At 44.0% G+C, this 25,058-nt stretch overlaps 1 protein-coding gene and 1 pseudogene across 1 annotated transcript in view; one reads left to right on the top strand and one right to left on the bottom strand.

Moving 5' to 3' along the window:
• ADGRG4 (adhesion G protein-coupled receptor G4) overlaps positions 1 to 25,058 on the top strand; it is a 91,937-nt gene that overhangs the window by 65,688 nt on the left and 1,191 nt on the right. The window contains 8 exon segments of the mRNA XM_081809303.1: positions 2,125 to 2,244; positions 6,514 to 6,559; positions 8,139 to 8,242; positions 10,542 to 10,663; positions 13,016 to 13,284; positions 16,722 to 16,800; positions 19,248 to 19,528; positions 24,445 to 24,563. Of these exon segments, the coding sequence (XP_081665429.1) occupies positions 2,125 to 2,244; positions 6,514 to 6,559; positions 8,139 to 8,242; positions 10,542 to 10,663; positions 13,016 to 13,284; positions 16,722 to 16,800; positions 19,248 to 19,528; positions 24,445 to 24,563 (1,140 nt within the window).
• On the bottom strand, positions 5,211 to 5,982 carry LOC102733411 (protein SET-like; annotated as a pseudogene).

The raw sequence follows: 25,058 nt of genomic DNA, 5'->3' as shown, positions 1-25,058 counted from the left end.
GCTCCGCGGGAAGCCTGCTTCTCCCTCTCCCACTCCCCCTGCTTGTGTTCCTGCTCTCGCTATCTCTCTCTGTCAAATAAATAAATAAAAAATCTGTAAACAAATAAAATCTTGAGAAAAAAGTTGTTGATAAGACGCCACTCTTGGAAAACACATACCCCCTCCTCCACGAGTGGCTGGCCTCCAGGAGAAGGACAAAACACTAGGCACAGGGGCTCTGGGAGCATAGAGGAAAGATCAGGGAAATCAGGAAAGGCCTAAGGAGGTGTCGGCTGGAACCCGAGGTTGAGTAGAAGCTAGGAGATAAAAGGGGCAGGGAGAAGGATGGAGGAGTGCTTCCGGCCGAGGAAACTTCTCTAAAAGGTTCAGAGGTGAAACAGGTAAAACTTGAGCCTTGAGCCAAAGAGTGGAAGAGTGAGAAATGATTTGACGCCTTTTCCTGCATGGCCGCCATTTTGTACGAAAGGGAAATTAAACCAGAGGCCAGGTTAATTAAGTCCTGGGTTGTGTTTCCCTGTGTGTTTCCCCTCTTTTGGCATTTCCACTCCAGAAAACAGTATCTCTTAGACTAAGCTGAGAGGGTTGTTAGATGTCACCTGGTCCGCTTTTCTTCCTGTTACCAGTGTACCAGAGAGGGGAAGAGACTTGCAAGGCACAAGAGGGCTTGGGCTAGCACTTGGTCTTTGGATGGTCAGCCAGGGCCCTTGCCACCAGATTGTGCTGTAGATCCACCTCTGCATCAGGCTACCACAGGGGAATTCCTCTGGGAAGGGAGCGTGGAACCACCAGGCTGGCTTTGAACAAACAGAGTTGGTCAGGAACCAGAAGTGAGTAGCTTCCCAGCGGAGCCCCAGGCTGTGTTCACAGTTAGCCAGTTCTCAGTGGATTCAGGGCTCAGAAATAGGAGCGCTGGGCATCTTCTGAAAGTGGCCCAGCAGACTCTGCAAGGGGCATCATCTAAGCTCACCTCATCTAGGCCTTCTTGGCAAGTCCTCAGAGGACTTTCTTCCCATCCCTCCTGCCCTGCACCTGCCTCATCTCTTGTCTCTTCAAGTGTGCCCCAGAATAGGCAGTCTCCCAGCTGCTTCGCCCCCTGGGGCCTTGGCCTGTGGCGCTTTGGCCCTGTGAATTAGCAAGCGCCACGTCCTAACAGCTACATTCTACTTGATCTCCTTGGAACCAACATTTCTGAAGCATCCCTGCCCCATCATGCACTAGCTGTGTGATCTTTGTCCAAGTCTTTGAGCCTCCCCAACCTTCCGTTTATCCAGAAAATGCCTATATTGTTTCATTGAGGACTAAAGATAGTGTATGTGGAAAGCACCTAACAATGTAACTGGCTCACTCTGGGTGCAAGACGAAATACTTGCTGTATGTTTGGCCATGCGGGGGACATGAGGCCACGTGACGCCTCTGCTCTGACCTCAGAGTTCATGGTCCCCTAGGGAGGAGACGACAGTCCTCAGAAACTTCTTTCAAACTGGATGTTTATCCACCTGCTTCCAACTTCAGGGGAGATGAACCAGGGGGTGGCTTATAACTAACCCACGATGAATTTATGTTTCCTATGAGGAGGGGCCCCCTAAAAGTGAGTAAGGGTGGTTAGGGGTTGGAGCTAAGATAAGTTGTGAAATGTCAGGGTTCAGAGTTATCAAAGTAAGGAATGGTTTCGCTTTGTTGCTAGTGTCGTACTGAGTAGCAGGTAACAACAAAGCAGCAACAAAGCCAGTGCTTGCTGGATACATATTTGGATGTAGGGCTCGGGTTAGTGACTTGTTCTAGCTTGGTAGAATCGAGACCTTATACGAAGACAGGAGATGAGCTAAATGACCTCTAAAAACTTTTTCTCAGGGGCGCTTGGCCAGCTCAGTCAGAAGAGCATGCAATTTTTGATCTCGGGGTCGTGAGTTCGAGCCTCAAGTTGGGTGTAGAGTTCACTTAAAAAAGAAATAAAATCTTAAAAATAAATGAATAAATACAAATAAAAATTTCTTTTCAGCTGTGATTTTATTTTCCATATTTATGTGCCTCCGGCCATGCATTAGTAATTCTGAACTGATTATTGACATGCAGGAAATTGGAAATTTAGGAGCTGAACTCCTCTGCCTTATGTTTCACCCGCAGACTGGAAGCGCCACGAAAGCACTAAGCACCTTCATAGTGAGTGCCAGCCTTTCAGATACGCCCGTTGAAAACTTGGCTGAGCCAGTGGTTATCAATCTGCAGCATGTTGAAGGAAACCAGGTACTATACCCATTTTCATCTCAGAATAGGAAGGCCTCCGAACCCCTCCTTGGACTTCCTGTTAAAAATAATGGACTAGTGGGGCGCCTGGGTGGCTCAGTCAGTTAAGCGTCTGCCTTTGGCTCAGGTCATGATCCCGGAGTCCTGGGATCGAGCCCCACATCAGGCTCCTACTCAGCAAAGAGCCTGCTTCTCCTTCTCGCTCTGCTTGTTCTTTCTCTCTCCCTCCCTCTCTCTCTCTGTCAAATAAATAAATAAAATCTTTAAAAAAATGGGCTAGTGGGGCGCCTGGGTGGCTCAGTCGGTTAAGCGGCTGCCTTCGGCTCAGGTCATGATCCCGGGGTCCTGGGATCGAGCCCCGCGTGGGGCTCCCCGCTCGGCGGGAAGTCTGCTTCTCCCTCTTCCTCTGTCTCTCCCCCTGCTTGTGAACTCTATCTCTCTTTCTCTGTCAAATAAATAAATAAAATCTTTTAAAAAAAAAATAAATAAATAAAAAAAATAAATAAAATTAAAAAATGGGCTAGTTAACAGATGTGGTTCTAAGACTTAAAGAAGATTGTCCCATTTCGGACAGTAGAGGTGTGTTGTAGTTGAAGCCTTCTAGAAATAATACCATCGCTTAAAGGGATAAGTAATGTGGGCTTCTAGCACTGTGACAGATTGGCAGAGGACTGACTAGGGCAGGTGGATCTTTTGGTTGTCCCATTACACTAAATGATATTTAATTCCATTTGTTTTTGAGTGAGGCAAACAATTTAAAATAATTGAACATTTTGATCCTTTTCAATTGCCACAAGGAGCATTAAAATATGTATTAATTATCACCAATGAATTAAAACCATAGTCATATGGCATAACATACGGTATATATTACTAAATGATCAAATTTAGCTGTAGCATAAGAATGAACTACTATTCCATTCTTTGATGTTAATGTATGTCCAGTGTGAAGTCTTAATAGCTTCTTTCATTCGCAATCTAAACGACCATATGGTACAGCATATTTTTCACAGGTCTTAATTCTAGGAAGGAAGAAAGAAGGGTGGGAGAGGGACGGAAGAAAAAACAGATACCAAATGAAACATGTTAGATGGGTAAGATCTCTCAATTCCAGCATGGGCCCCGGCTCTCCAAGCATCCCCCAACAACCAATTTCTCATTGCCTCCAGTTCCCTGGAGATTGTAGGAGCTGGTGAGGCCCCAGGAATGCTCCCTAGGCCTAATGAGCAAGCAGTTCAACTTTGTATCCATAAAGCTTGATCTCAGCTGTGAGCCCCAAATTCCAAAGTTCTGCAAGAAACACCTACCCCACATCAGACCTGCCCTGACCATTCAGCCTCCTCCTGGGCCTTGCACCAGAAGGGTGTAGCAAATCCCTATGTTACCAAATATTTGTGTGTGTGTATGTGTACACATTTAGTTTTATTGTAACAAAGAAACTCAGACACTTTTAACTTTTAAAACAGCATCATCTTGGGGCGCCTGGGTAGCTCAGTCGGTTAGGCATCTGACTTTGGCTCAGGTCATGATCTTGGGATCCTGAGATTGAGCCCCGTGTCAAGCTCCTCCCTCAGTGGGGAGTCAGCTTGGCCCTCTCCCTCTGCCCCTCCCCCTGTTCGTGCTCTCTCTCTCGAATAAATAAATAAAATCTTAAAAAAGAAAACCCTGAGCATCATTTTTTCTTTCCAGTGAAACAACAAAAAAATTTTTTTTAAGAATAAACAGGAGACGAACCATGAGAGACTATGGACTCTGAAAAACAAACTGAGGGTTCTAGAGGGGAGGGGAGTGGGGGCATGGGTTAGCCTGGTGATGGGTATTAAGGAGGGCACGTTCTGCATGGGGCACTGGGTGTTATATGCAAACAATGAATCATGGAACACTACATCAAAAACTTAAAAAAAAAAAAGAATAAACAGGAACAAAGTTACAATAGAGAATGTCATTTCCAAATAAGATCCTACAGGTACTGCTAATTCTCCCATCCAGTGGCAGGGCTCAAGTCATCATTAGTAGAGAATTTTATTTTAAAAGTATCATCTTAAACTGCAAGGAATTCCATTAAACATCACAATTAAACATGCCAGAGGAGAAGCCATGTTATCAGAATGCCCACTTAACCCACCCAAACATCTCAAACCTACCTTTTGCTGATCTTCTATAACCTTATTTTAAAATTTTATTTTATTTTTATTTTTTAAAGGTTTTATTTATTTACTTGAGAGAGAGAGTGTGGGAGAGAGAGAGTGAGAACATGAGCAGGGGGAGGGGCAGAAGGAGAAGTAGAGTCCCGGCTGAGCAGGGAGCTCGGATGTGGGGCTCAATCCCAGGACCCTGGGAGCATGGCCTGAGCTGAAGTCAGATGCTTAACTGACTGAGCCACCCAGGTACCCCATAACCCCATTAAAAAAATTTTTTTTCTTTTTTTTAACCAAGAGAAAGTAGACTGATGCATGTTGGTCCATGCTAACTGTCCATACTCACATAGAGACACTGTAATCACAAAGAGCCCAATATCCAGAAAAAGGAGGAAAAGGGGAACTCTAGGCATTACTGCACAGGGGCCCCGCACCCTCCAGCTTCCAGCAGACCTAGGGGAGCAGAAGGGTTTCCTTTTTTCCCCACAGAGTATGGTGGTGTTGATTCCAGAAAGTTTGTGTTGATACAGGAGGGGATAAAAATGAATTTGGAACAGAAAGGGTAGAGATTCTTTCCCCGCTGTATTCTGCTTGAGGCATTTCCCCCCAAAATAAGTTGAGAACCATGGTATAGACAAAGAGAAAAGAGACTTGAAAAAACAGGGCGAATGAGCACAAGAGGAGGGGAAAAAAAAGACTGCAACTTGCTGCCAAGGACTGGAGAAAATTTAAAAAGGAAGGTTGGAATCCATCGGCGTTCCATGACTCAGCTTCTCCTTCTTCCTCCTCATCTACCTCCCTTCATCCTCTTCTTCATCTCCTTCACCTTCATCCTCCACCTTCACCAAGATCTTCCAATCCTCCATCTTCATCATCATCTTCTTCTCCTTCCCTTCCTTCATCATCCATATCGGGAGCCAAGTAGTGCGGTCACGGATTTGGCCAAATATCATCTTTGATGACCTCTGCTGGTTCATCCGCCCCTGCATCAGAATGGTCAGGAAACCAGGGGAAGAAGCTTTGGTTCCTCATGCTGTCTCTTCCTCCTGGCTCGATTCTGCATTGGACTTAAATGTTTCATCAAATCCTTTCTGGATTTCCATTTGATTTCAGTGGACTTGGAAGACGAATCACCATTCTCGGTCAGATGAAATTCTTTGGAGAGAACTTTATTTTCGAAGTAAAGGTTTTCATCAAAATAAAAATCTATCCTGTAACCTACCTGATTTAATATCTTCAAATTCTGTCACTTCAGCTCAGCATCTGTCCATCCTCCTCCCTGAGCAGTGCAAACACTTGTGAATGGTTGACAAGTGTTGTTACCCCTAAATTGGAGACTTGGGCTATCAATTCTGACCTCTTCTGAATAACACGGTTGGTGGAGTTTGTTATATTTCTGTTCTACTTTCAAGATCTCCACACTGGGTTGTTCATGAGTCTATTTCATTTTGTACTTCATCAGTGTGTTCAGTTGCTTCCTGCTGCTCTTTTTCTCCCTTCAGCAAGTGCTGAGAGGTCAACAGCTCCTCTGGCTTAGGGTCAAGAGGCAGACTCTTTTCTTCGTTTGAGGCAGGAGCGAAGACTGGCATTTGGGGGCCATGCTGTGAGGAAAGTCCATGGAACAAAGGCAGACGCACGTCTGGAAGAAGCTCTGATTACTCCTATGTGACCAAATATTTTATTTGTTTGTTTGTTTATTTTAAAGATTTTATTTATTTGAGAAAGAAAGCACACACGAGCACGGGGAGGGGCAGAGGGAGAGGGAGAGAAATAGACTCTCAACTGAGTGTGGAGCCTGATGTGGGGCTGGATCCCAGGACCCTGAGATCATGACCTGAGCCGAAACCAAGAGTCAGACGCTTAACCAACTAAGCCACCCAGATGTCCCTACCAAATATTTTAAAGGACACAGACTAGACCACCATGCAGTAGTATGCTGTTTTCTCACTTATAAGCCCCAAGTCACTTGGGGTTAGTCTTAAAACCAACTTGCAGATGGTCCAAGTGTATGTGCGTGTGTGTGTGTCTACTGTTTGTAAAAACATTGAGAAGAAAACACTTGTGTGTAGTTGCCACTGTGTGGTAACTATCACAAGGAAAGGTGTTCACCTCTGATTTTTCTTTTTTCTAGAATTATGATTGGGTTCACTGTGCCTTTTGGGACTTTGGGAGTAACAGTAAGTATTTTTCTTAGCAAGCTTTGTCTTCGGCTCTCAGTGAGCCTTTGCCCCTGACCATTTTCCTAGTTGGCGGTTGGATGAGAAGGAGCTGTACTGTCTTTACCAGATCCTACAGAGAACTCTGACTGACCAAGGTATGAACATGAGTTTTATATCTAGTTACGGCATGGGAGGTTAAAAAAAAAAAGCCTTTCTCTTTGATAAGGCACTTATTTGGGGGATCAGAAAAATCATACAACTTGGGAATAAGGGAATTTGGAAGACCCAGTGCAGAGTAGCCTTAAGCTGTTGGAAGCAAGTTGAGAAATGAACACCTGGCTGTTCATCTGTGTTTTCCCATGGGGATTTGCAACATCTACTATCTTCTTCCTTTTTTTCCTCGTCTCTTCTAGGCTGACTGTGTGACCTTGGGGAGTCCATTTACTCTCTTGGGGCCCCAATCTTTATATCTTTTCATTGAGGGGATAAGACTTCTTGGTTGATCTCGAAGGGCCCTTCCTGCTTGGCTAGGTATGAGTCTTTGGGGAGAGTAAAGAGAAGGGGTTTGGGACGGGGATCGCTGAATGGGTTCCTCTTCAGTTTGCCTTCTCCATTGGAATCTCCGGGGATATGGCCAAATCTCAAAGTATTCCCACCCAGAATCCATTTTCCCTGGAATGCCAGGAGTGGCTACGTGCCCCTCTGCCTGGGAACTTTTCCCTTTTCAGTATCCTTGAAATTGTGGGAGAAAAAGGAAATTCTCCTCCCATGGGACTACCACTCCTTCCCTATGACAGAGATAGCACGTCCTTTCCTGGTCCTCTCCAAGTCTCCCAGGATAAGATTCCGGGAAAATGAAGAGCCTTGTCACTGACACCTTTGCCCCCACCCTCTGTCCGTGGATCCAGAGCCTCTGGAATCTATGGAGTTATCCTGGATGGACAAATTTTGACATTTTGATAACCTCTCTGGTCTAGTGCTACCCTGGTGGTTCTATTCTACATCTGGTCTAGTATCTGAGGTCTACAGGTTACACAGAGGTATGGAGGTTGGTTTTAGAACCCTAAATAAACTCAAGAGTGAGAAACGAGGCAAGTGTCAAGTAAACCAGAGGCTTTAATTGGCCCTAAGGAGTGACAGACAGACCGCGATCTGGCTTGAGCTGGTCGTTTCAGATGTTTACTCCAGGGCCACCAAGCAGGACCAAATGTCAGCCTAGATTCCATAGCTCATGTCCTTCAGAAAGTTCTAGATCTACCTGTTTCCTATTTGTGCTACTTAAGAAAACAGTCCTAACTCTGTCCCTCCAGCATGGTGGCAGGACTCTGTTGATGATTAGGGTCTATCCTAATCTGTAGGAGTTCCTGTGCAGGAATAGGAAGTGAGAGCCCAAGAAGGTATGCCATGCACGAAGTCCCCCAAAAGTCAATTTTGCCTATTAGACTTCATTTGATTTCAATGTTCAACTATACCTCTATCTTGCTCTCTTAACAAAAAATACTAATTAGAACACACGCTTGGAAGGTGCATATAATGAAAAGTTAAACATTTCTGAGAAAAACAAAATTGCTTTGAAATTCCCTTCTGTCTCCTACAGATGGGCAAGGTGGATGGAATTCATCAGGCTGTAAAGTAAAGGAAACGAACGTAAATCACACAATCTGTCAGTGTGACCACCTCACCCATTTTGGAGTCTTAATGGTGAGTTGTCCCAATCACTCCTTGATAGAGTTTGGACAACTTCTATTAGATTACAGACCAGAAATACCTGGGTGAACTGTGATGGAAAAGCGGCATGTGAGTGGAAAAAAAGCCCCTTCTTTGTTCATCCAAAGTAGAGCAGATTGAAATAAATATTTCTTTTTCTCCTTATAAAAGTAATGCCTGCTCCTCAAAATTCAAACATTACAGAAAAAGTCCCTATATAATTCCCCTCCCAAGAGATCACTAACTTTAACACCTTGATGTAAATTCTTTCACATTTTCTTCCTATGTGTATATTAATATGTTTTTTTTTAAAGATTTTATTTATTTGACAGAGAGACACAGCGAGAGAGGGAACACAAGCAGGGGGAACGGGAGAGGGAGAAGCAGGCTTCCTGCCGAGCAGGGAGCCCGATGCGGGGCTCGATCCCAGGACCCTGGGATCATGACCTGAGCCGAAGGCAGACGCTTAACGACTGAGCCACCCAGGCACCCCCATATATGTTTTTGTTTTATAAAAATGGGATCAAATTATTCACGCTGTTTACCACTTGCTTTGCACTAACAATACAATGGGGCACCTTTCAGGCAAATACATATCTATCTACTTCAATTTTCAAAATACCTTTATAGAATTCTCTTGTGTGGAGTAAACATGATGAATTTAACCAATCCCCTATATGCAGGCATTTTAGTTTTACTGTTTACTATTTTTCTCCATTATGAACAATGCTGTAATACACATTTTTATTCATTTCTAACACTGGTGTAATTATTTCTGTAGGATAAATTGATGGAAGAAGAATTGCCGGGTCAAAGGGTATGGTCATTAAATTTTTTAATTGTCAGACTGCAGTGTAGGAAAGATATATATATATATTTTTTAAAGATTTTATTTATTTATTTGAGACAGAGAGAATGAGAGGGAGGAGGGTCAGAGGGAGAAGCAGACTCCCTGCCGAGCAGGGAGCCCGATGCGGGACTCGATCCCGGGACTCCAGGATCATGACCTGAGCCGAAGGCAGTCAGTCGCTTAACCAACTGAGCCACCCAGGCGCCCGGAAAGATATATTTTTTAAAATTCTTGCAGTACTTAACCACACAAGACTCGTCAAGTCTCATATTCAGGCTTAGAGCTTCAGAGTCATCATTAGTTAATTCTTCCATCTCTTTAGTTCCCTATGGCCCTCCCTAACATGAGGACTTGCTGAGTTTTCCTTCAAAATAGCTCTCAAAGGGGCACCTGGTTGGCTCAGTCAGAAGAACACCTGACTCTTGATCTCAGGGTTAGGAGTTTGAGCCCCACATTAGGCACAGAGTTTACCTAAAAAAAAAAAAAAGAAAGAAAATGGCTCTCAAATATGTTCCTTCTTCTTTACTCCTCTCTGAGTACTTTTTTAGTTCTCTTGAGTTACTTTATTATATATACTATATACTGTCATCTGAATGTGTTGTGCACAAGTTGTTTCTCCTACTCATGGTAAGCTTGGCACTGTTGATATTCTGAACCAGATAATTCTTTGTTGTGGGGGACTGTTCTGTGCATGGTAGGATGTTTAGCAGCATCCCTAACCTCTCTACCCGTTAGATGCCGGTAGCCCCTTCTCCAGGTGTGACGACCAAAAATGTCTCCAGACATTGCCAATGTCCCGGGGGGAGGGGCAGTATTGCCTCTAGTGGAGAACAACCAGGGTAGACAGGTGCTTCTTAGCCTTTTATGATTCATGAATCTCTGTAACTTGAGGAAAGCCTGGACCTTCTCCCCAGAACAATGCACGCATATAGGGAAACGATTTTGCATGCCATTTCAGGTCTTTTATGGTCTGTAGGTTAGAAAATTGTGAGATTATGTGATCTCTAAGGTCCATTTTGTCTCTCAATTTTATGAAAGTTATTTAAGGTCTAAGGGAAAGGAACATTTCTCTTTTTTTTATGTTCTGTGTAGTGTTTTGGGACGCTTAGTTCAAATAATGATTCACTTTGCATCCCAAATTCACATCTATTAGTTTGGTTATATTTTAAGTGTGGAACATGTTAATGACAATAAAGCCAAGGACTAAATGTTCTCCCAGTGCTGTTGATGGCTCTCCATGACCTGTACACAGTAAGTTGCACTAAGCATATTCAACAAACAATATATAGTCTTATTGTATATTCATCCACATACTCTGGTTTTATAAGAGCTGTAGCAGAGACCCTATATATCCTGAGAACCTCCTATTGGTGAGCCCTGGAAGCATTTTACCATAAACTTGCTCTGGCAAACGTATAAAATACAACATGTTGCATTTCCTAGGATTTATCCAGGTCTGCAATGCATGCAGTGAATGAACGGATATTAGTGCTGATAACATACATTGGATGTGGAATCTCCTCCATTTTCCTGGGAGTTGCAATAGTGATATACATAGCTTTTCAGTAAGTTGATAAAGTCTTGCTCTGAATAGGTTTAATTTGGTTTGATGGATGTTGTTGTCATTGTAACCACATTAATTCCATAAAATGTTCCTATTCATCACAATGGGAAGAGGTCAAATCCATTAGATTATGAAGTGGACGGATTAAAAAAAAAACAAACAGGCAAGGCTCTTCTAAAAAAAGAGAGAGAGAGAAAGAGAGAGAGAGATTGTAATTGGATTTTTAAAAAGAAAGAGGTTTGGGGTAGGGTAAGATTTCTCTAATGGGATATAAAACACTAACCATAAAAGAAAAAGTTGATAAATTGGACTTCATTGAAATTAAGAACTTCTTCCACCAAAAGACACAATCAAGGTAGTGAAAAGGCAAACTGTAAATTGGGGGAAGATAATTGCAATGCGTATATCTGACAAAGGAGTTTAGAAAATTCTTTGACAATGCTACTAGAATAAATACATACCTAGCTGTTGACCCAGAAACTTCACTATTAGAGAGAAATGAGTGCATGTGTCCACTGAAAGATATATACAAGAATATTCACAGCAGGGGCGCCTGGGTGGCTCAGTCCGTTAAACGTCTGCCTTCGGCTCAGGTCATGATCTCGGGGTCTTGGGATCGAGCCCCACATCAGGCTCCCTGCTCAGCAGAGAGTTTGCTTCTCCCTCTCCCTCTGCCCCTCACCCCCACTCGTGATCTGTCTCTCTCACTCTCTCTCTCAAATAAATAAATAAAATCTTAAAAAAAAAAAGAATATTCACAGCAGCTTCATTCATAGTGACTCCAAATTGGAAACAACCCCAACGTACATTAACAGTTGACTGGATGAATAAATTGTGGTATACTCATAAAATGGAATGCTTCACAGCAGTAGAAAAGAATGGACTACTTCTGTACAACACAGAACATAATATCTAAATCTCACAGGCATAGAGTTGAACAAAAAGGAAGCCAGAAAAATAGGAGAGCATACTGCATGGTGCCATTTATACGAAGTTCTAAGTACAGGCCTAACTAAGTCTATGGGGACAAAAGTTAGAATATTGGTTACTTCTACTGCGTGTGTTGGGTGGCGGGGCAAGGTTATTGAACAGGAGAAAGAATGAAGGAATCTTCTGAGATTTGAAAATATTCCCTCTAGAGAAGATATTTGCAAATGATGTATCTGATAAAAGGTTAGTATCCAAAATATATAAAAAACTGGGGCGCCTGGCCAGTTCAGTCATTGGAACATGCAACTGTTGATCTCAGGGTCATGAGTTTGAGCCCCATGTTGGGGATAGAGATTACTTAAAAAAAATTAATAAACTTTAAAAAAGTGTACAATTCAATAGTTTAAAAATATATACAAAAAAGTGATATAACTCAACACCCCAAAAAACCAATAATCCAATTAAAAATGGGCAGAAGACATGAACAGACATTTCTCTGAAGAAGACATCCAGGTGCCCAAAAGATACGTGAAAAGATGCTCGACATCACTCATCATCAGGGAACTGCAAATCAAAACTGCAATGAGATATCACCTCACACCTGTCAGAAGGGCTAAAATCAACAACACAAGAAACAACAAGTAGATCTAGCCCTGAGTCTGCTGAAGGGGTGATGACAGAATGTTGGTGTCCAGAAAACTCCTTCCTTCCTTCTCCCCAAAATACAAAAAGAAAAGGAAAAAGAAAAAAGGGTGCTGCTTAGCTCAGAGAGGCTACTATTATTCCTGTTAGTGAAGGTCACTGTATTTAGGATACTTTGACTCTACCTGGAAAAAGGGTGGGGAGCTCAGTACATGTAAGGTAAAATGAGCAAGTTAATTTTTTTAAGGCTGTTTTTTTTTTTAAGATTTTATTTATTTATTTGTCAGAGAGAGAGAGCACAAGCAGGGGGAGCGGCAGGCAGAGGGAGAAGCAGACTCCCCGCGGAGGAGAGAGCCTGATGCAGGACTCGATCCCAGGACCCTGGGATCATGACCTGAGCTGAAGGCAGGCATGACCTGACCCAGGTGTCCCTGAGCAAGTTAATTTTAATAGGCACTTCTTTTCTTTGATTTTTTAAAAAGAGTTATTTATTTATTTTAAATAGGGAGAGAGTTGGGGGAGTTGTGTGAGTTGGGGGAGGGGCAGCAGGAGACTCTCAAGCAAACTCCCTGCTGCATGCAGAGCCCGATGCGGGGCTCGATCTCACGACCCCGAGATCATGACCTCAGCCGAAATCCACAGTTGGCTGCTTAACCTTAACGGACTGAGCCACCCAGGTGCCACTTCTTTTATTCTTACACTTAGTAGGCAGATAAGGTGTGGCATTGCTTGATGAAAACCAGAGACCCTACCTAACTAAACACTGTGCGTTTTCTTTTAGCAAACTTCGAAAAGATCATCCTTCCAAAATCCTGATCAATCTGTGCACAGCACTACTGATGTTAAACCTGACGTTTCTGGTCAATTCCTGGTCCTCGTCATTTCAGAAAGCAGGACTGTGTGTCACAGCAGCGGCGGCCCTTCATTACTTCCTGCTCGTCTCTTCGACTTGGATGGGCCTGGAGGGGGTCCACATGTATTTGTCTCTCGTCAGAGTCTTCAACATATATGTCCCTAATTATATGCTTAAATTTTGTCGAGTTGGTTGGGGTAAGGATATCTGCTTGTCCTTGATGTCTCTGTTTTAAGCCTGTGTGTATTTCAAATTCCGGCTTCACGAGACACATTATTCAGGACCAAATTCTGTTATCATCAACAGTAAGGATGCTGCATACTTATTCAGCACTCACAATATCTCTATGAGAAAGATTTCATCGTTATTCCCATTTAATGGTAAGGACACTGAGGCACAGAGAGATTAGGTAATTTGCTGCAGTGTACACAGCTAGTATGTGGCAGAGCTGGGATTTGAACCAGAGATTTGGCTCCATAGTTTGGACATGCAACCTCTACGATGTAGTCATATTGTTGAAGGGACAGGGAAAGGACTTGTGGTGTGTGGAGGGGTGCTGGGTCAGACCCACCCTGATTCCCACCACACCTCATGGCGGTCATTGTCACTGCTCCCCGATGGAAGAAACCAGGAATGGAACCCAGCACAAAAATCTCCTAATTTAAATGTTATTTCATTGGGTTGTTGTCCTGTATTTCTGACACGGTCAGCACAGCTCCTCCCCCCTCCCTTTGACTATTCAAAACACATTTTGAGTTCAGAGAATGTGTTGGAGACACAGGAGACGTGTATGAAGTGGGATGCAGAGGATCCATGTGAGGCTAGCTTTTTATCTGCTGCCTTTGTAAAGACAATAGCTTCCCAGTTAGGTCCTCATCCTTTTAATGAGTTCATTAACATAGCACATGCTTTCACTGGATACAGAGTCAGTGCTATTATCCATGCTAATGTGGGGAGCAAAGACAGGCAAATACTAAGCAGAGCATAAGCTAAGATTGTTTTAGTACACTTGGCAATCCATCAGAAACATGGAGCCCAAAGCAGTCAGTACACGCCCTCACCTTAAGTCAACCGGGAGATTGAAAAACGTTGTGGAAGAGGCTTCATGAATAATCTCCAAAGCAGATAACCCACATATGGCTAACTGTAAAGGGGCTGGAAATCACGCTTGGTCTTGGCTTTCCTTCCCCCCTGTCATCTCTCATCCTCAGCTTCCTTCTCAGACCCCTCCTCCTTCACTCACTCCTTAAGTAACAGTGTTCCCCGGGGCTCTTCTCTCTTGGATCTTCTCATTCCACACACACTTGCCAGGGTGCAAGGAGCGGCAGTGAAGGCTAAGACTTGGTACTTGGAGGTGGGATAAACTTAGGGAGTGTCAAAGACACACCCGAGCCAAGGCCAAGGCCTGACTGGCTTGACCTGTCCAGGTGCAACAAGCTGTTGCAGATTCGGCTAATTGCTTACATAGACGGCAAAGGGAAGAGTAGCTAAAGGCTCCAGCTCCCAAGTCCTCGTCCCACACACTATAAAAGAAAGACACCAAAAAAAAAAAAGGGAACGGATAGCTGCCACACGAGTTGAGGGATTCCCTGTCGCTGAAGAGCTGGTTCTAAGTGGAGCTATGCACTTTTATACTCTGCAGCTCTGTGCTGAGGGGGCAGGGTGCGAAGCCCCACACCTCCCCCGAACCTGGGAGGGACGAGAAACTGCCTCATGAAAGGCTCCTGGAGGAGATGGAGAGGCGAGTAGGGGACGGCCTCAGAGCCCCTCCTCACACGCCTGCGGGCTCCTCCAGCTCGTGCGGGCTCACGGGGCATTCTGCCCAAGCTCAGGTCAGCTGCTGGTCCAGCCTCTGCCTGCAAGGTCACCAGGGAACCACCTCAGAGCTGTCCTGCTAAGGGGACTTTTGGAGCATTTAAATATTAAACAAAAGCAATCAATGGCAAGGAAAACAAACATTAACATCTGTTTATGTTTGAAGTTCTGTCTTCCTAATGCCAAACCAACCTGTTGAAGAAGTTTTACTCCTGTACTTAAATCCCTGTCCAAGGCAGTAGATTGGTCCACATTTTTTTTTAATAATCAGTAGGGATTTTTTGGTTTATTAATCGATAATTTTTTAATTTGTTGATTACCAAAGGGTAAACACAGCTTGGGGACCGCCTCACAACTTCCACTGTAGATGGGAGGCCCCCTTCCATCTCTCCTTTCTGGCCTCCAACAGGTTAAAAAAAAACTTTTTAAATCGAAGTCTAGTTCACACTCAATGTTACATTAGTTTCAGGTGTACAACATAGTGATTGGACAAGTCTATACCTTTTTTTTTTTTAAAGATTTTATTTATTTATTTGACAGAGAGATAGTACAAGTAGGCAGAGAGGCAGGCAGAGGGAGAGGAGAAGCAGACTTCCCGCTGAGCAGGGAGCCCGACGTGGGGCTCGATCCCAGGACCCTGGGATCATGACCTGAGCCGAAGGCAGCCGCTTAACCGACTGAGCCACCCAGGCGCCCCGACAAGTCTATACCTTATGCTGTGCTCCCCTCAAGGGTGTCTGCCCTCTGTCCCCATACAGCACTGTTACAATACCATTCTCGACGTTCCCTATGCTGTGCCTTTCAGCCCCGTGACTTCCTCATTCCATAACTGGAAGCCTGCACCTCCCACTCCCCTTCACCCATGTTGCCCTTCTCCCATCCTCTCCCCCCTGGCAACCGTTAGTTTGTTCTTATGTATTTATGGGACTGTCCTGGGTTTTTTTTTTTTTTCAACAGGTATTTTTGTAAATATCTACATCATGCTAGGCACTGTGCTAAGTGTGTGGTATACAGATCAAACGGGACTGTCCTGTTTCTCACAGAACAGGACAGTGGAGGGTACTTTTCAAGATGCTTGGCACTCTGGGATTTAGAACAGCCTTGCAAAGCATCTTAGGAAACCCCTAAAACGTGTGCAGGTGTAATGCTCTTAGTTTAGGAGAAATACATTGTTAGAAATAAAGAAATCATTTAAGTTTTACAAATGTACATGAAATTGGATTTTTAAATCCTGTGTCTACACGCACATCACGTTTGACCACTTTGACTGAACTGATTGCTTTATTATAGTCTGGCTGAATTGACTGGTCGTTAACTGGTCGATCTAGTCAAAATGTCAAACTAGTAACGAGTGTGGAAACAGCCCCCCTGTCAGAAAGCACTGAAGGCTGGCAGCTGATTGCCTGTGCCCTTCCTCCAAGGTGACCTAGACAAAAAGATCCTGGGAACTAAGGGGCTCTATTGAAAAGGAGAAAAAGATTGGCAGCCCATCATCTGGGAAGAAATGCTTGATGCGAACCTGTGTTCCCATGAACTAGATACTTCGATTGCCAAGTTGATTTTTTGGCACTTGAGCTATTTTTAATAACCAGTGGGTGTTGTATTGGAGTCTTTGGCATGCTGTTTAGTTTAGCAGATTGGAGCACTCCTAGAAATGTTTAACTTGGAAAAATTCACAAACATTTTGCAAACAATGGTATTTTGATGCCCGCACATCTGTGGCTCATTTAAAGTGTCTTGGTGGATCAGGGCCCACAGTCAATGATCAGGACTTCTCCCACTTCCTAATGGGATGCCTTTGGCTTGCTTCCCCCTCTAGGAATCCCAGGGATCATGGTGGCAATCACACTCAGCGTGAAAAAAGATCTGTATGGAACTCTGAGCTCAGCGACCCCATTGTAAGTACCAGCATCTCTGCTTCTCAGGTGGTGATGTTCTTGACCATCAGGGTCTCGGGGGTGGGGCGGGGTTCCTGACCTGCAGTCTGGTCTTGACGCTGGCTCAGGGGGGTACTCAGCCTCAGCCTTTTTTGGCCTAAACACAGTCACAGGCGCACTCATATAATTAGGTGCCTGGGCTCTGTGTGACCTTGGGCAACTTACTTTACCTCTTCCTTCCGTTTCCTCCACTGGAAAATGGGGACAATAATGTTTGCTGTCAATATAATGTGCAAATTAAAATGACGTCACGTATATAAAGTGCTCAGCATGTGGCCTGTTCCACACGTTCTACCTAACGGGCAGCAATTGTGATTAGAAAGCTCACGGAACCCAGAAGGAGTTGTAGTGAGCCCTGTAAGGAAATACAGAGATGGTTGGAAGACATTTTCCACCATCAACAACGGTCTCCCCTGAAAGACTCCATTGCCTTCCTTTGTAAATTGGCTCAGCTTTGTTGTCCTGTTGTTCTCTTCTTTTTCTGTTCTTTTTTAAAATTTTTATTTTATTTTTATTTGAGTACAGTTGACACACAATGTTACATTAGCTTCAGGTGCACAACTTAGTGATTGGACAAGTTTATACATTATGCCGTGCTCACCATCTTTTGTTTTCTTCTTGATGTATAAATCCATCTCTGCGGTTCTCTCATCCACAGCCACAAAAGAGTCACCATTTACCTCTCCAAAACCTTCTTTTATAGGCGCATAGCTAGTTACAATGTAGTCCTTTAGACAGCGTACTTTCCTTTCATGCTTCTGATTGTTTTTTACTTACCTAGATCCGTTCTCTTTATTGTTGCCTCTCAAGCTGGGTTGTTGTTTTTTTTTTTTTTTAGTACAGATTTCCTCTCCCACTGGACTGGAATCAAATGTAGGAGGTCTCGCCCCCCAGACTCAGCCATCTTTTGTGTTCAGATGACAGTTTCTAGAGGGTCAAAATTATATTGTCCTTTCCAGCAGGTGCCTTCTAATTATATAACTTCTTGTTATCCTTTCTTTCTCTCCCTTTTCTCTTCCCTTCCTTCTCATCTCTCCCTCTGTCCTTGCTCCTCGCCTGTTCTGTGGCTTAAAGGGCCCCCAGTGTCTATCTATTGGTGATTCTTCTTCAAAGATCAAAAGCAAAAGCAAAACCAGAACAAAACCAACTCCACTCCTCCTGAAAAGAGCCCTTTCATATGTGAATTGGTTAGTAAGAAGCAGAGTGCTCTAAGAGCTTTTTTTTTTTATATAATTATATTTTGAAGAAGTAATACATGCACGTGGTATAAAATTCAAACGCACAAAAGGGTAGAGGATGAAAAGTAAGCCCCGCTCCCAACCCCCAGCCACGCTGTCTCTCTTCCTTGATGCAACTCCTATTACCAACAATCAGATCTGTATAGATATTCTCTTGTACACTCTGTTACCCAAATGGTAGATATACGCTGTTTGGTACTTAACAATGTCTTAGAGATGATTCTGCATCCAAACATATAATGCTGCCCCTTTTAAAATGTCTTCTATAGCCTCCTTTAAGGCTGAAGATGATATCCAGGGAACCCTAGGTATTAGACTTTATTAGGGAAATTCAATGCTTTTTTCCCTCACTCCCTCCCAACGTGCACACAAACACACACAAACTCACACACATGAAAGTATCCACACCAACATGAACAATACGATGGCAAGGGATTTTCCTGGTTCTGGAAAAGAGGTCTCAGCTAAGTTGACACACAGTTAAATTAGTAAGCTTGTCCATGTTCACAACTCAGAGGTAATGCCTCTAGTATTGGGAAATGTTATTAGATGAAGTATCTGTTCATATGAATCATCACATATTTCTTCTTCAATAGAAACAGTAGAGCCATTAAGAGTCCAGTGGCCAGTGTTGCCTTTTGTCGTCCAAACCTGAGGCTGTGGAGGGAGGTTTAAAATATATATCATTAACATTGATGATCTCTTCATTGTTTGATGTAGCATTCAGGAAAGCCAGTCATTGCTCATGTCCTTTTACTGTGATATTTATCATGCAAAGCAGAATTCATCCTGCAAACAAAAGCTCAGGTGTAAGGTGGTGGGGCGGGGTGGGGGGAGAGCCACATTGGAGGAAAATACATCATTTGTTTTTCTGCTGTTGAGGAACAGAATAGCCTCCTAGGGAAGTGGACTGAGAAGTGTCTGCATATCCTCCAGGATTTCTGGCTCTGGAAAGAACCCTGGACTGGGGCTCAGGAGATTGGGGTTCAAGCCCCACTCTGCCCCCAGTGAGCATGAGTGAAGGTCATCTGGTCAAGGCAGTTCCTCTCTCTAGGTGCAGATGCTCTCAGGTGAACTAAAACTGATGAGGTGACCTTCAGAGTCTCACTGAAAAATACACGTTTGAGTTTCTCTACCTCACAATGGCCTTCTCCTCTTTGTCTCTTACAGTTGTTGGATTAAAGATGATTCTATCTTTTACACCTCAGTTGTGGCTTATTTTTGCCTCATATTTCTAATGAATCTCTCCATGTTCTGCACTGTTCTCGTTCAACTGAATTCTATTAACTCCCAAAGCCGGAAGCCTCAGCGGAGGATGACCCTGCATGATCTCAAAGGCACAATGAGCCTGACATTCTTACTTGGCCTCACCTGGGGGTTTGCTTTTTTTGCCCGGGGACCTGTGAGGATCTTGTTCTTATATCTTTTTGCCATTTTCAACACGTTGCAAGGTAACTTCTGCTTCTTTGTACTTTCTGGGGCTAGCCAGACCTCCACCAAAGCTTTGCTGCTTTGGAAAATAATCTCACATTTTGGGGATTGAGAGGAGGAAAAGATACTCCAAGAGGCCTTTGCTATCAATGAACTGACAGGCAGCCATTGGAAACATTACCCAGATGTTAGGACTTCATTAAATGAGCTCACTCTAACTTGGGGATATAGAGAAAAGCCCAGAGAGCTAACTCAACTCCAGCTAGTTGGCAATGTTTATATTAAACACTGACTGGTGATACTTTCTACAGTATTCACTGCATCACCACAGCGTGCTCGTAAGTGTACGAATTCGCACTCACGTTGACATTCTGAAGTGCGCAATCCCGTTGGAAACAATAATTACTGGACAGTAGATGCATTAAACTTTTGACCCCCTAGACTCTGGCTACATCAGAGATCCAAATATTGTGGGAAGGAGCCAGACTAGGAAATTAGAGAGTCATAAAGGAATGAAGATGAAGAGCAAAGAGCAGTGGGCCAAGGCAAGAGGCCAAGGTTCTAGTCTGGTTTTGCTCCAAATCGACTTTGGAAAAGTCACCAAAATGGTTGAATTAGATGATCATAAGCTAATGTCTCTATAGCTCTTTAATTTCATTCCCATTTTCTGGTGAAAGGAGGAAATGATAGTGACATGGTAGGTGATTGCATGGTAGGCCAAAGATGTCACAAGAAGTAAAAGCGAGAGGTCTGGTTAATATACCTCTAATTGTTGATGTTCATTTTAACCTGACTTTGCCTATTACAAATCCTCAGAGGAAGAGGCATGCAGAATGATTTCCTGGGAGTCTCGGACTCTGCCCCATGTTCTACTTGTCCTCAAATTTGGCCCAGTTCAGTTGAGCTACTGGGGCAGCTGTGAGGAGCTTGGACAGTGCATTGAATTAGGGTTTCCCTTAGTGCTCCAAACTATTTATCCACTCAATAAACCCCTTTACCAGACTCCAGTCCACTGGTGGTCCGTGAGATGCTCCAGCAAGAGAAGAGTTCTATGGTCAAAAAAGTTCGGGAAATGCAGCAAACTATATTCCCCCATTCTTAAAATGGCACCATATATATTATCATGGTAAAAGCTCTGAGAAATTCTGCTGGGGAAAAAAAAAAAAACCTTTAAAATTTTGTTTTAACCTAGCATTTAAAAAACCTCAGAGCACTTTGTCGTGTGGTTATTAACCCCTGTGGAATCTTGGGAAATATGAATTGGTATGTAGTTATTCTCTGCCAGGCATTTGCAGGGTGCTGCAGGGTGATGGGGGAGCATTCTAGAATAAGGCACCATTTTTGCTCTCATGTCTTTCAATTCAAGAAACCATCTCATTTTTGAGCAATGAAGTGTATCAGCTGAAATTTCTGTCCCACCAGATTCTTCCAAGCATGTTCTGATTGGAATGTAAAAAGACACAAAATGCCTGGGTGTAGAATGTGTGCAGGAGTCGATTAGGAGCCAGATACCCGGGCAGATTTCTTCCTCAGCAGTAAGTCCATTCACTAATTCTGAGGAGAAACACACTCACCCTATGGAAAGAGGGGCTGATGGGGAAGCTGACAAAAAAACAAGAAAGCAAAGCAGTTTAGAGCTTACAAATGGAGGAGGGGTGTCTTCAAAGCAGCAAGTGCTCCATTCCTACGGTGGAAAGGGAAAGTAGTTTCCAAGCAGGAAGCCTCTGTGGCTTAGAAGCAGAATCCAGCGGGGGATCTCCTGAGGACTAAGCCCAAAGTCCCATAGATCCAGCATCGACAGAGCCAAGCTGTCTCTGTCTGTCAGATACGCTTTATGTCAACCAAGCACCAAATCTTTCTAGTTCCTAGTCCTGCTTTACAGGATAGAATGTGCCATCTTACAGAGAGGGGGTTTGCAGAGCCCTGAGTTTCAAACTCAAGTTACACACACACACACACACACACACACACACTTGTGCGCGTGCGCGCACCCAGAGCAAGAACGCAATGAAACAAGTGAACAAATTAGCCATTTAAGACAGATGGCAAGTTTGTAATTCTGGCTGAAGGGGGTTGCCCTGTGGTCCGGTGTGAAAAAATGCTGTGCCTGATGAGCCATTTCTGAAGGAGGGATGCACAAGTAAAAATGCAGGTGACAAAAACCTGACATCTTCCCTCATGCCTGTGTTCTAGTGAGTAAGCAGATCAATCTGTTATTGGAAAGAAAAGGGAAGGCTGACAGGCAGAGAGGGAGAGCGGGCAGGCAGCTCATTGGAATTCACATAATAACCTTTAAGTCTGAGAACAAACTAAACTCCATGCAGGAAATCAGAACGATAATAGGTGCTTGTTGTCCCCGTTGCCCCTTGCTTCTGCTGCTCGGAAAGAGTGTGCGCTGCTCGATTCATCACCACAGTTGTTTGGTGACATGGAGATAAAGCCCTCAGGGGAGTGAGTGACACATGTCATTCCGTTTAGCCTCCAGACTGCTGCCTCCCACCTGGAATCAGAGAGTCTCAGGGCTGAGGCTGGGGACCCGAGCTCTTCCCAATCCAACTTCCCATGGAGTGACAGAAAGTCACTACCTGAAACTTTCCAGAGACAGAGAGCTCACCGTTCCATAAAGCAGAGCATTCAATTTCTCTCTTTGTCTGATGGAAATATATTTGACATTTAACACTGTGTAAATTTAAGGGGTACAGCATGTTGATTTGATACACCGATATGTTGTAATATAATTACCACTGTAGCTTCTAATTGGCTCCGCATCTTATCCGGGTCACTCTTTTCTGAGGGTAGAATGTATAGTGCAGTGGTTAAGACCTTGGGCTCTGCAGCCAGACTGTCTGCATTTGGTCTTGACACTGCCACCTCAATATTAGCCCTGTGACTCAGTCAGACGTACTAGACTTCTTGGACTCTGAGGTCTCTCAGCTATAAAAATGATGCTCATAGCACAATGCCTATGATATAATCATTACTTAGTAAACCCTAGCTGCGATGTGTTACCATGTGGTGGTTCTGTGGCTTCCTCCGATTGCTCCTGGTTCTAACCTGGCCACCACACAGAACAAGCCCAATTTGTCCTCTTCATGACAGCCCTTTCAGATCTGTAACTATAGCTACCATCTCTCCCCACCCTACGTTCCCACTCCGAGTCTTCTCTATTCTTGAATACTTCCATTTGTCATCATCGTTTCAAAACGAAGCCTCCCAAACTGAATATGGCGCTGGTAGGAGAAAGGACCAAACCGGGGCAGGATGGCAGGAGACTCTTAACCCACCTCAACCAACATTCTTGACTTCCACTAATGCCCTAGCTGAAGTGAGCTTTGGGGGCATTTACTACTGTCTCGTGCTCAACTTGCAATGAGTTAAGACCACTCCGACCCATTACTAATTATTTACTTCAGCACAACTGGCCAGTGAGGAGGCAAGCTGAACCTGGTATAGAGAACAAAGGGTTGCAAACTGCTCTTGGGCGAGAAAAAAAAAAAAGATTTTGAGGCCCAAGAAGATAATATGAAGGCTGCAGAAAACTGTGAGAGTTTGTGTATCAAGTGCCTTGGAGTTCAAGTCAACAAACATCTGTTGGGCTACCACACATAGTACCGGAGGCAAAGGGAGAAGTGATAATGAGGATGAAAAGACTTTACAGCTGGGTGCAGAGATGGGCAATACATGGAGACTGTGGCCACATATAGCAAGTCATATAAGAAACAGAGTGCTATGGGAGCTCAGAAGTGGGAAAGATGAGTTTCAGTTTGAGGCACCTGGAAAGGTTTTGTTAATGTTTATTTCTGCCAATCCCACCCCCAAGCTTTAGGAGATCCAATTTGCCCTCCAGAGCATTTGCCATAAGGAAAATCTCAAGTCCTACTTTTTTCTCCCAAGGAGATATTTTAGAGGATGGGGATGAGAAATGGCCAACGCTGCTGGTGGATGCCCTCAGTCCCGCTCTATCCCACTTTCAGGACAAAATCAGGGCTGGCAGTGGAAAATGAGGGCACCAAATTTGTGATTTCCACACAGTGTAATTGTGCCAAAGAGCATGTCTATTAGTTATTTATTGCTGTGCAACAAATTACTCCCAAAGTTTAGCAGCCTAAAGCGATAGCACTTATCATCGTACCTAGTTACTGAGGGTTGGGAATTCAGGCACAGCTTAGCTTGGTGGTTCTGGCTCAGGGACTCTTTTTTTTTTTTTTTTTAAGTGGGCTCCATGCTAGAGCCCAATACAGGGCTTGATCTGAGCTGAGATCAAGAGTTAGATACTTAACCGACTGAGCCACCCAGGAAGCCCAGGCTCAGGGACTCTGATGAAGTTGCATTCAAGCTGTCAGCCAAGGCTTTAGTCATGTGGAGACTTGACTAGCTCCAGAGAATCTGCTTCCAGGAAGCTTCCCTCACATGGCTAGGGACTGGAAGCCTTACTTCCTCACTGTGTGGGCCTCTCCACAGGGCTACAAGGTGTCCTCAAGCTATATAACACTTGGATTCCTTTGGAGGGAGTAATCAGAGATAGAGAGAAGCCACAATGTCTTTTATAAGCCATTCTTGGAAATGACATGACATCACTTCTGCCATATTCTATTGGTGGGTGTGGGAAGAGATGACACAAGGATACACATCCCAGGATATAGGGATCATTGAGAGCCATCTCGGAGGCGGACTACCATTGAAGGGCTGCTCTCTCAAGCTCTAGGATAGACAGCAGCCCTGGGGGAAAACTGTGGTTGATATGAAGTCTTGATACAGACCTTCTTACCATCACTGCCTCTGACAGGGAAGCTAGAAAGATGAGCTCAGAAAGCCATAATGGCCCTGAGGTTATTTAGGAGAAGTGTCTATGGTGATAAGAGTAGATCTGGGTCTGGGTGTTGGTGACCGCTGGCGAAAGAAGCTGAAACAGACTGACCTTCTTCTTTTGACTTAGGATTCCTCATTTTCGTGTTTTACTGCTTGATGAAGGAGAGTGTGCGGGAGCAGTGGCAGATACACCTCTGTTGTGGGTAGTTACGACTGGATAACTCTTCCAGTAAGATGCCAGTTTGCGTAAGGTTTTGAATTTTACAGGTTTCGCACAACTGATCTGATTAACTTGTCTCCTGACTTGAGTTCATAGAGCATCGGCATCAAAATGGAGGCTGTTTCTATGTCATGAAAATGATTTATACTTTTGTGCTGAGATGAATGAAGTCAAGTGAAGAATGTGACTTGGGCCATATTTTAACTTAGGGAAACTTCTCTTTTGGCCCAGATTCTTGGATTGCTTGTCCTTGCTGTCACCTCAGTCTCAACTCAATTCAAAAGAATATTGATTGAGTGCCCTACTGTGTTTCAGGCCCTGGGTCACAGGGGCTTTCTGGCCTGTAGCCAACAGTGGGTTGAGTGGATGTGGGAAGCAAGGAGAGAGAGTGGAGGTAGGAAGAAGCCTAGCTGGATGGAGCGATGGCCCATCCTATACAGTGGAAGATGAGATAGACCCCGATGTTGTCTCTGAGAATATCTCCAGTCCAGGCAAATTGATTTTCTTTTTTCTTTTTTTTT

Source organism: Leptonychotes weddellii, chromosome X (assembly GCF_054177405.1).
Source record: "Leptonychotes weddellii isolate Sample4059 chromosome X, ASM5417740v2, whole genome shotgun sequence".
NCBI lineage: Eukaryota > Metazoa > Chordata > Mammalia > Carnivora > Phocidae > Leptonychotes > Leptonychotes weddellii.
Note: the sequence above shows the minus strand (reverse complement) of the source record. Positions and strands in the feature narration are given on the sequence as shown.